This window comes from Chenopodium album, chromosome 13 (assembly GCF_948465745.1).
Source record: "Chenopodium album chromosome 13, dcCheAlbu1.1, whole genome shotgun sequence".
Classification (NCBI taxonomy): Eukaryota; Viridiplantae; Streptophyta; class Magnoliopsida; order Caryophyllales; family Amaranthaceae; genus Chenopodium; species Chenopodium album.
The window spans coordinates 3,214,957-3,226,839 of NC_137846.1; the positions used below are offsets into that span (position 1 = coordinate 3,214,957).

The 11,883-nt window shown below is 34.2% G+C and overlaps 1 protein-coding gene and 2 pseudogenes across 1 annotated transcript; all 3 read right to left on the reverse strand.

The window, feature by feature from the left end:
• Positions 1 to 292: 292 nt before the first annotated feature.
• On the reverse strand, positions 293 to 4,735 carry LOC145575979 (beta-glucosidase 42-like). Its single transcript, XM_081633761.1, has 13 exons — positions 4,456 to 4,735; positions 4,224 to 4,290; positions 4,081 to 4,139; positions 3,764 to 3,839; positions 3,339 to 3,413; positions 3,175 to 3,262; positions 2,737 to 2,950; positions 2,261 to 2,376; positions 1,849 to 2,063; positions 1,740 to 1,774; positions 1,550 to 1,652; positions 1,279 to 1,387; positions 293 to 656 (listed from the first exon to the last, which is right to left on the reverse strand). Exons 1-13 carry the CDS (start codon positions 4,717 to 4,719, stop codon positions 461 to 463), a joined length of 1,617 nt encoding a protein of 538 aa, XP_081489887.1. The 5' UTR covers positions 4,720 to 4,735; the 3' UTR covers positions 293 to 460.
• A 2,849-nt stretch (positions 4,736 to 7,584) lies between these two features.
• On the reverse strand, positions 7,585 to 9,366 carry LOC145577076 (small ribosomal subunit protein mS80 (rPPR6)-like; annotated as a pseudogene).
• On the reverse strand, positions 8,624 to 10,149 carry LOC145577077 (small ribosomal subunit protein mS80 (rPPR6)-like; annotated as a pseudogene).
• Between the last annotated feature and the right edge of the window lie 1,734 nt (positions 10,150 to 11,883).

An 11,883-nucleotide genomic window follows, 5' to 3' on the forward strand; every position in this document is an offset into this window, starting at 1 on the left:
GCGTTGCAACTTTCAAAGGTTCTTTACTGTTTCTGAGTATAGCTTGAAATATTTGCATTTTGTGAGACAATTTATCCGAACTTTAGAAGTCATGGGAGTGTTGGACAATACATTGACCAACTTCATCATATATTGGCTGATCCATAACTACTTTCAGAAGGAAATTTGGAGAAAAACATGTTGGATCTTATAAGTTGGTAATAGTAAGCAATCCAAGTATAACCCTTGTTGTTTTATTGGCAGGAAGTTCTAACAAAAACATTAAAAAAACACACCAAAGAAAACAAAGCCATACTAAAAGGACCAAAAAAGAAGTATAACCAAATTTGCTGAATGTATATTGGTAGCCTTCACAAGTGTCACAAGTTCACAGCACTAGTTAGAGAATGTTTAGGTTATAATCTGTAAGTTGTAAACTTGTAATACTCTGTTTTCAATGAGATCGAGGACCCAATAAAAATCACTCTTCTTTACCATCTTTCCCCTTGTTGCCCTTCAAAAATCGCATCCACCAATATGCGGAGGATTTTGGATGCCGAGAAAGTCCGTTCTTGTAGTCTACATAAACTAAACCGAACCGCTTGGTGTAACCTTGTTGCCATTCAAAGTTGTCCAACAAAGACCATGCAAAGTATCCTTTCACATTGACGCCATCCCTGTTGATCAATTGTTAGTAGAAGTACATGTAACATATTTTACATAGAAAAACATAATGAATGGCCAAGATTTTACCCTAGAAGATGGCATTAAACTTTATACTTGATATAAGTTTTTCACACCAAGCTTTCACGCATTACTTGGGGATAGTCTCCAAAATATATTGGATCCAAACAAAATATAAATTATGTCTCATCAACAAAGGGCAAGGCTCATTCTCCTCAACTGATTTAATAAAAGTTTCAGTGTAAAATCTATCTAAAAAAAAGTACCAATTTAGTACAGGTCAGTCTAAAACAGCAAAAAACTGAAATAAATAAAAATTCAATGTCACTTTAGTTGAGCAAAAAGCAGTCCAATTAAATAAAATCAGGTGAAAAGAGCACACACAATACAACCAATCAACCAGTATTCTATGAGTAAGTAGGCAGCTATAATACACCTATTTTAGAATCTCAATATGCCAATCATCAGTCATCAGTTCTCCACAAATCACACAAGATGTATAACATGATTGACGAGTGAGAATAAGCAAATGACATGTAAACTCCATCCATGACATAGGTGATTAAGGAACTAATCCCCATTAGAACATCTAATGCCTAAATTTAAGATGCTTACTTGATTGCTTCTGCAACTCCGGCAACATAGCCCTTGAAGTAAGTGACTCTCAACTTGTCATCTAGCACCTCATGGTGCTCAGCCAAGTCATCATTTTCATCATCCATACCTGTCACCATATAAATAGCTTCACAAGTTGATCTCTTCACTATCCATGTGTTCTTCATTTCTTTCTATTTCTTCCTTAAAGTTTGGGGAAGTGATGGGGAGAAGGTTGGTTTAGCCAAATTATTGAATGACTAAATAAAATCTTTCAAAGGAAGAACTATACCATTCTCAGTAACATAAATTGTAGGATTGTTATATTTCTTTGCTACGTAAGTAAGAAGTTTCTTAAATCCCCAAGGAACTACATATAGCCAGGATGATGCAGCCTGCCAGTCAAGTGAATATAGAAAATCAGTAATGATACAAGTCAAAAAAAAAAAAAAAAAAACACTTCTGAAGGAGCTGAACAATACCTTCTCACCGATTGATTCACCCTCTTCCCATTCAGCTGGTTATGAAACAAGAAGACAGATAAGAACAGATAACAAATAAATAAAAAGGTCCTTAAGGATTCAGCATTACCAATTCTCTCCATCTCTTGTGCTGCGTAATATTCATGCCCTTCAGGATCAGCAGTTGAATGTGCTATGTACCTAGTAGTGTAGTGATTTATACCAAGGAAGTCTATGGAGTTCTGAAGCAAGTCTCTGTCTTCCTGAGAGAATTTAGGAAGCCTCTCCCCAAGTTTTTCGCGCATTACTTGGGGATAGTCTCCAAAATATATTGGATCCAAATACCTACGGCAAACAGGATATTAAATGATCAGCTCCTCCAACAAGAGGAAAGAGTATTAGTTCAGCTCTGCTCCAACACTAGAAAAAAAATAATACAGGTCCATCATTCAATCAAAGATTGACTCTAAGCTTGATAACCAAATATAACTGCATGAACGTGTCAAAAAAAATATAACTGCATGAAACAGGAGGTAAGATACCATCCTAGCTGGAAATCAAGGCGTCGTGCAGCAGCAATTTTGTCTTCAACACTCTCTGATGCTGCTTCAGCCCATTCGCAATCTACCACCAACCCAATCTGTCCACCTTGCTTTTCCTGGATGGAGGGGGGAAAAGCAGGACAAAAGAATTGCATATCAGTAAAGGCCTGGGTAATAATGCATTAAAAAAGCTTCACCAAGAGCATTATTAATTGTTGTCAATAAAAAAAATCAGTCATTCTCATGGCCTCCTTCGAATCTCAATGATTAAGGTTTCCAGCTTATCTCAGTCATCAGGGCAATAACACAACCAGTTGATTAGTAAATGATGGGGTGACATCATTGAGATAAGTTGGAAGCGTTGACAATCATTTCGGTTTCTTATGGAACTCGTCAGCAACTAATCAGCTATAGCTTCAAGCAATGCATTTCACACAGCTATTCATAGTGGTGAGTCAATTTAGGAAAATTGATACCTGGTACTTGTCTTTATAGACCGAAGCAGCAGAACCATGGGCCAGGATTTGATGATGTGCTACCAAATATGAATCTTCGCATTTTCCAGGGGCAAATATCCCAATACCATAGGCGTTGATAGAAGTTTGAAGAGGCTCATTAAATGTAATCCAGTGTTTAACTCTATCCCCAAAATTTGCAAAGCAAGCTTCCGCATACATTGTAAAATATTTTCTGGTATTTGCCAGTTGTTGAAAGCATATTAGACAACTCTAGCATGAGAACACCAATTCATCTTGGCAGAACTAAACAAGATAGCAGAAAATAATGTAATAAAAGCTAATACTCTTCTGTGGTTGGTTATTAAGTAATATGCATTCAGTTTCAAAGCATGGAGTTTCATTTTAGAGGCTCATTCGCTTCTACCCCTAACATTAAAGTTCATGAGAAGTACTTACACAATGTCCCTATTCATCCATCCTCCCATTGACTCTTGGAGATGTAAAGGAAGGTCCCAATGGTACAAAGTAACATAAGGTTGTATACCTGCAAATTGGTACATAACATCGTTTTCATTGCTCCATGATGTTAAACTATTTCAAGTAAAGTCAGGAATTTATACCTTTCTCGAGAAGAGTATTAATAAGATTGTTGTAGTAATTTATCCCTTCATCATTAACCTTAGTCCCGAGACCATCTGAAAGCATAGCAAAACACCATTTCATGTGAGAACAATTGACACACTAAAAACTCCCCTCCGTGCAGTATTGATTGTCTTGACACAAGGCACAATATAACCAAAATTCCTTCACAATAGTTACTTAAATTTGCAATTTCCCATTTTACACAATTTTAGTAAGTTTAAAATAAGAAAGCCAATTACAAACTACAGCTATTCCAAGAAATGCAACAACTTTTTTTCATATATACTTGTATTTTAACACAATCATATAGGACTTCTATTTCTAGACAAACAAAGTATTAACATAAAAATAGAAGATACTAGTAAAATGTTATACACCAAATATATACTAGTAAAATTTGTACCGGGAAATATGCGGGACCATGATATTGAGAACCGGTACGCCTCAAAACCCAATGTAGATATGAGTTCTACATCTTCCTGTTACCATGAGAACCAAACAATCAGGCCTATGTATAACCTATATCACTCAAACTCTTCATTTTGTACCAAAAACACGAAAGTTATTCATATAATAATCAACTCTAACACTTGGACACATACCAATGTCTAACACCAATTGGAGTAGCTTAGTATACATATTACATACATATAACTATATAAGATATAAACGAAAGCAGAAGTTTTTTTCATAAAAATGTAACATTTAGAATCAACCAACCTTGTAACGATGGTATTGATCAACTGCTACATCACCATTACTTCCATCAACAATTTTTCCTAACCCAACAACAAAATACCAAATAAATCAAATCAATATATCTTATCCAAACATTAAAAAAATCCCATCAAACTCATTATTACCTTCAATATGAGTAAAAGCATCCCAAATACTAGGACCTTTGTTACCCTCATTCCACCCTCCTTCAACCTATCATCCAACAACAAAACAATCAAATATAGCTTAAATTTAGTATGATCAAATTGAATTTTTTTGGTGGGTATTTCTCCCTCTTTCAGAAAATCTAATCAAATGAATTCAAACAAATAAAATTGAACTAATAAATAATCATTTAAAAAAGGAAAAAAAAAAAACCTGATAAGCAGAAGTTGCAACACCAAACACAAAATCGGGAGGAAAATCAGTTCTAGTAACTTCTTTTTGAATCAAAGTAGACCCATTATTATTATCTTTGATAATACTGGGTTTCTTGGTCATTTTAATTTCAGGGTTTTTGAGTTGAGATTTCAGAGAAAAATGGCGAGATTTCTCAGAAGAGTTGTGAAAAAGGAGAGAGAAATTAGTATATGGGAAAGTGCTAATTTTGGAGCAGCAGTGGTTTACTCCTATATACTTCATGTTTGCACCTACTATTTTTGCGGGGAATCTGAAAAACTTGCTAAAATTGAAAATGTCAGTCCTATAATGATTTTTTTTTTTTTTTTTAATATTTTCATTTTACTACCACCGTTTGTCCGTTTTATATTATTTGCAATAATTTAATACTAAGTAGAGAGAACAAATGTCTAATCATTGCAAATAATATGAAACGGATGTAATACTTGCATCACTTTGTAAATTGCGTACTCGTAGAGATAGAAAAAGTTTATTAAAGTAAGATCCTATTATTTTAGTTTAGTAAAAAATCAGTAACTTTTAGATGAAAATTTAATAGACCATCTGTAAAAATAATTTCAGTTTAGTAAATATAATAAGGTGAAGTGAACAGGGTCTTACTTAAATAAAGTTATGTCTTTCATTTGAAATTTTCAATTTGAAAAAAATGATACAACTGAAAAAACAGAGGTTAATGCTATACATAATCCTTAAGACTACATATAAAAAGAAAAAAATAGAAAAAACAAATGAAAAAAAAATATTAATTACATTAATTTGCGGATGATTTTGTCATAAATTTCTAAATTAATACGGAATATCAAATTATAAATGATATTAAAGGTTTATTATTAACCCTAAGAGCTACATATAACATCACCTTATTTTTTATTCAAAAGTTATACAATGATGGAATTTATTGACATATGATTTGATGCTTTGGTCAAACTGAAATTTGATCATATATTTACATTAATGTATAATAATTAAATTGTTATATTTGTGATCATATACGTAATTGATGTTTGAAAGATTGTAATACGGAGTAGAATATTTGGTGAGTGAAGAGTAAACATATAAATATTGATTGATTTGATTTAACCTAATATCTAAATCATTTTAGTCTAATTTCTAATTTTTGACAAGATAATAAGTACTTGTAATAAAGTTTCTACTCTATGAGAAGAGATACAAAGTCTAAGACGGTTGATGATGTCCCAATTATAGTGAGTTCTTTTCGAATCAAAAGCAACATGATAGCAAAATTAATACTAGTATTTTATTTTTTGATAAAAAATTTATGGATAATGTTAGTATTTTTGGTAATGGTAAAATTAATACGTAGTACGGAGTATATTATAGTAGCAGACCACTCCCAAAATCGTACCCTAATGTTCACTTTGGGGCTCATGCATGAACGGAAACAAATTATGAACTGAGTATGTCAAATCGAGACGAGTGACCGCAAGATAAATTAATCGACCCACAAGTTTACGATAACTCTGGGTTTGCGCGTGGCTCCCCATTAGCTAGGCCGATCTTATGATTATGCTTGATAGGAAACCCACTCGGCTTAGCTCCCGATAAACTTGCATTACTTTAGAAATAATGTCCAGTGTATACTTTCGTTGACACAAAAAACGATCTTGTTGATTAGAGTACTTCCACACCCAAAAAAATATTTCAGAGAACTAAGGTCTGTCATCTCAAACAACCACTGAGATAAGGTTTGAAAGTATATCAACAGATATCATTCCCCTTCAACATCTTCAATAACATTAAAGATTGTCCATGAGAATTATAAACTTATATAGAAATAATTCCATTTTATGAAAATATGTATAGATTATCAAACAATCTCTTCAATAATGAAAATTTTAGTTATCATTTGATCAATACATATCATATGATGAACATGTGACATGATCATGGGATTTGGATTTAGTTGGGGCAAAAAGAACATGGATGGGGCCTTTTATGGGCACTTGAAATATTCAGTTTTATACATTTCAGAAAGTTGGGTAAAGTGATGTGTAATTACTAATTAGTCCATATTACGTGTTATTTAAGAAGGTGGTTTGATTGTCCTAATTCAAAGTATTATTTTCTCATCAACAATAAATTAACATTATGGACAAAGTTAGCTTGTAGTATTGTCCTACCTCAAATTATAATTCTAAGGTACTTTTCATGGTTTCTAAGACACTCGTTTGATTGCCAGTATCTACTTTATATAATTACAATAAATGCTACTTTCATTGTCTTTGAATGATTGTGGTTAAAATAACTCACTAAACATGAGGTGTAGCTATGTAGAATTGTAGATGCCTTCACCAATTTCTCTTTTCTACTCCAACTTATCCTATATCATGATGTGCAACCCCCTATTAACTCTTTATTCACTAATAATTAATGTATCTAATATGATCAAAGCTTGTACACTTTGATTGTAACATGACAAATTAAACAAATAATTTGAGATGAGACATGAGACCATTTCGGGTATGTGATGCGATAATGGATTACAGTTTTGTAAACTAGATCATTGCTTTAAATATTTAGGCAACCACCAACCAGCATTACTCATGCCATTGACTCGTCGTTATTGTTACATCACCCATTGCCCAGTACAAGAAAAACAAAGGGGGGGGGGGGGTGGTTTGGATTCGTGAAGTTCTTTGCATTTCTTTTGCTAATACAGGGCAATGGTGCTATTAGCAAGTCTCAGAGGTCTGAGACTTACATACAGTTCAGTTCCGAAATTTGTCAGCACTTCAACTGCAAGAGTCTCCTAGAAATGTAGAGATTTACCTTGTGTGTTAGATTTACCTAAGGCTGGATCGTTGGCCATCCCCTCCCATTAAGTATACTACCTCCGTTAACTTTAGTTGCAACTTTGGGGTATTATTTGTGAGATATAAAAAAGTTGCAACTAAAAATTAACGGAGGTAGTATATTCCTTCAAGGCTTCAAAACAAAAATTGGAGCAATCAAACCTAGAGTATCTGTGTGAAAGGCAGCCATGATACTAGCAAGGCAATAACCTGCTTGACAGATAAATACAAGTAAAAGGCTTGGCACTTCAAAGCAAAAGAAAGGGAATGATTACAGAGTTTAAATTAAATACCTCTACTACTACTACTCAATTCTCAAATAAAGACTGGTGAAAACCCCCAAAAATATTTAAGCACTAACTTCCCAACAGATCCAGCTACAAACGAAATGGCATAGCCAGCCAAACGAAAGAAGATGTACTATTTGATCAACAGTTCTGGAATCGATGCCATCCAGATTAATGCCTAAGAGCTCCAAAATTTGATAACAAAATGGAAATGAAAAGAATAAAACAAAAAGAAATATTACCACAAGAAAAAGGAGCAAAAACGGCTACAGCCACTTCATGTTACAGCACTGATCATGGTCCACTAACAATCTATGGTTAGGTATGATCATCTTCAGATCCAACTGCCTCTTGCTCCAACTCTTTAACTGCACTTACAAGACCTCGCGTAAAACCAGGTAGATACAAACCTCTCTTTCATTTCTTCCAGAAGCTTCTCTGCTGATTTCCAATCTAAAGCCTTCAAACAAAATGATTGGATTAACTTATTGTACTTATCTACATTAGGCTCAACCTCGGAGTCCTTCATCACACTCAGCAGCTTCATAGCCCTGTCAAATCCTACAAGGTTGCAATATCCTCGAATGAGTGAATGGAAAGTAGCAGGGCAGAGCTTGGAGTGTTTCAGTTTTGCCATTGACAAGACTTTGTGAGCTTCTTCCATCATACCACCCTTTGCGTAACCACTAATTAAGACACTATAAGTATAGACATCAGGTTTCAGTCCCCTAGTCTCCATGAGTTTCAGTAACCTCTTGGCATCTTCCAAATCTCCAGCTTTGGAAAGAGAGTTAATGATAATATTAAAGATTGCATTCCCAGGAGGCGGACCTTTTTCCGTCATCTCAGCAAACAACTTTTTAGCACCCTCAATGTCAGTTTTCCTACACAAACCGTAGATGACCCATGAGAACGGATTGATAGCATGTTTACGAACTTCATCAGGAAAATCAACCAGCGTCTCCTGTGCTAAGTCCACAGTTTCATCCACCTTCGACAGACAACTTATCAAAAAATTAACTGCCTTCTATAGAGGATACTTGTTATCCATCTTTGCAGCAAGATAGACAACATGGGCCTCCTTGGACTTGTATCCTTTGCATAAGAATGATATGATCTCACCAACCATCTTACTCTCTGGAAGCATTCCAGCATCGAGCATTTTCTGAACAACTTATGTAGCCCAGTCATAGAATGACCTCTTGCAAAGCACCTCAATTGTAAGATACTAACTGTCTACATTCAGGACGCAGCCAAAATTCCTCAAACTCCCCAAATGCCTCATATGCAGCCTTTCCCTTACCCAATTTTGAAAATGCCGATATCAATTGATTTAGCATTTCAGCATTAACAACACCACACACTCTCTTTCTCACCCATTTCCTTCACCAAATCCCACAAAGCATAAACATCTTTCCTCTTGGGTTCAGAATCATTGCAAATAGCACGGACAAGTTCACTTAGGGTATGCTTGGATTGGGGGGTAATACATTAAGGGGGTAATAAAAGTCAAACTAAGCAAAATGAATGTGAAAATAGGGAAGAAGGAGATAGTGATGGTGTGATTGTAAGAAGATTATGTAGTGATGGTATGGTGTGAGGTGAAGAAAGAGAAATCAATACCCTCATTTTGGGGGTAATAGTTACACTAGGGGGAGGGTGGGTAACTATTACCCTCATTATGAGAGTAATAATTCCTCCATCTCTCTCTTTTCCTCATGGCACAACTAGTTTATTTCATTTGTAAGCACCATGTCCTACAACAACATCTCTAATTAATTTTGTTTTTTCAAGTTTGACTTTTATTACCCCCTTAATGTTTTACCCCCAATCCAAGCATGCCCTTAACAACAAAATATTACCTTTAAATTCATTTCGACTCGAAACCCATTTGTAAAACCTAATCAAATAATCCCCAAGAATAAGCGGTGTTTCAAGCACTCTCACCACAAACTCCTCAATCAACTTCAAATCCATACTATCAATGCTAGACTCTAAAGACCCATCTACAGTATTTAGAAGCAAAGACAATACATTTTCCAATTGTAAGCTCAACCCCAGTAATTTCCTCACTAACCCCTTCTAATTCCTGATCATTTAACCCATCACCACTCATCTGGGCATCACTACTTTCATTAATTTCATCAAAATTAGGGTTCATTTCAAGTTCTTGAGAGAAGAACTAACATCATGGGTATCATAAAAAAATAAAAAAATAAAAAAAAAATCCAGCATTTCTCAATACAACTTCCTCAGAAGAAGTGGAATCATGATTCTAAGTTTCAATTTCACTTATAGAAGAAGAATGAGAGAAAAACCTCTGATTCTGATATGAAAACTAGCCGGAATTCTCGATAACCGTAAAATGTGATGAAATTAAGGGGTTATGGAATACCTGAGATGGTGGGGTTTGGGTAGAAGAAATCAATTTTCGCCCAAAACTTCTGGTGAACGAAGATCTTGATAGTTGATACTATGGAGCTCCACATCTTTTCTCTCTCCTCTTTCGCTCGATTTCTGTGAGCTTGTACTATGCAACGAGGTTGAACCATCGGAGTAGGATTTTTGGGAGTAGTCCTGTGTTGGCTGTGTAATTCAATGTCGCAACTTGCCGTTTACTTTGGTAGTGTAAGGTTTTGTTTGTTTCACTTTATTTGTGCTTATCTGATCTGATTTGATTTGAATATTAAATTTGTCTAAACTTTAATCTTAAATATACGATAATATATATATAAAAAAAATACATTAAGTGGGGTCTTGTTAGATTCGTAATAATGTGTATTTTATTAATATGTAATTTTCATAATTTTTTTCATTACGAAATTTAAGATATTTAGCGATAAAAAACTGCACATAAAACGATGATCTGATTTAAACTTATTTTTTCTGAACTGATCTGATCTGATTTTTTCTGATTTGATCTAAACTTATTTTTTCTGAAATAAGTAAAAATAAGGTGAACTAAACAAGGCCTAAGTGTAGGGGCATTAAGGCCTCTAATCCGAGTAAGAGATAGCTCAAGTGGTTCGAGCTTCTCTCGGTTCCAAGAGATCTGGGATCGATTCTCACCCCCGCCCTTGTGGCTCTCTAAACACCAAAAAAAAGGCCTCTAATCCAAATTTGATTGCTTAGGCATTTTACACGAGAAAATACAAGTTTATCTTGATGATAAACAAATTTTGTTTATCTAATGGCATTTTCGTAATTAAATCAACAAAAAATCTCAGTCAGCATGATATTTTCGTAATTTCGTAGATAAGTCAACATTTATGGGACCCGCTTATTAATAAAAGTTGTTCATTTATTTACAAATATGTCATGCTGACTGGAATGATTTGTTGATATATTTACGAAAATGCCATTAGATAAACAAATTTTGTTTATCATCAAGATGAATGGGGGCTCCCTCATTTTACACTCCCTGTGTGTAATTATTACTGTCGCGTTAATTTTCACGATTTTACCTCAAAATCTCTTATCTTTATTTCAATGTGATTGTAAGTTAAGTACGATAACGAGGTGTTAAAATGGGATGTTTATAGAAAGTTAAGTTTTGTTTGTACTCAACCTCGAAATATTTGATTCTAATTTGCTTTATGTATGAGTTTTATTCGGGTTTGTGATCATTAGCTTACCATGATTCATGAAATAGTGTATAGAATTGGTCATGTTCATGTTGGCCCTATATCAAATAAAATCAAGTGAATTTTGATTATGATCACACGTGATATCACAATGGTGTACAAACACACAGTCACTACAACCAAAAGATTTATGTTCAAAGTTCAAACCATGCAAGTTAAGATTAGGTTGTAGAGAATTTGATAATGTATTTAGGCCAAAGATTGAAAAACAAATAGTAGCCAAGATAGACCCAATTATGGATCAAATTATTCATCTATACTTGGGGGAGGAAAGCCTAATGTTGGCTTATGACCCCCATGCTTCATGACACATTTGTAGGGGTAAAACTATTATTTAACTCTAAATATTATATTTCAGAATAACAGATGAGAGGGAAAGGAACAAATGGAGATAATTTAAAATGTGTATAAGAGTGTAAAATTATAACTGACATATTAATGCGTGAAAATAAATAAAAATAATAATTTTGAATACTGTTATAAATATCGCGTTTCTATGCGCTACTCGACTAACAAGATGTCACGTGACTAAAAAGCTACTCCATACTAGAATTTGTAGTTAACCATAGGAGAAATGGGGAGATAAGGGCATAGTTGGAAATTAAATGAATGGTAGTTAGTAATTGTTGGCGGTGTTTAGCA

Excerpts from the sequence above, each read along its gene's own strand:
- LOC145575979 (XM_081633761.1), bottom strand. The coding sequence starts at position 4,719 with ATGAAGTATATAGGAGTAAACCACTGCTGCTCCAAAATTAGCACTTTC. Across the intron at positions 2,951-3,174 it reads TGGATGAATAGGGACATTGT|AAAATATTTTACAATGTATG; the intron begins GTAAGTACTTCT and ends GGCAAATACCAG. Across the intron at positions 2,377-2,736 it reads TCTATAAAGACAAGTACCAG|GAAAAGCAAGGTGGACAGAT; the intron begins GTATCAATTTTC and ends CCCTCCATCCAG.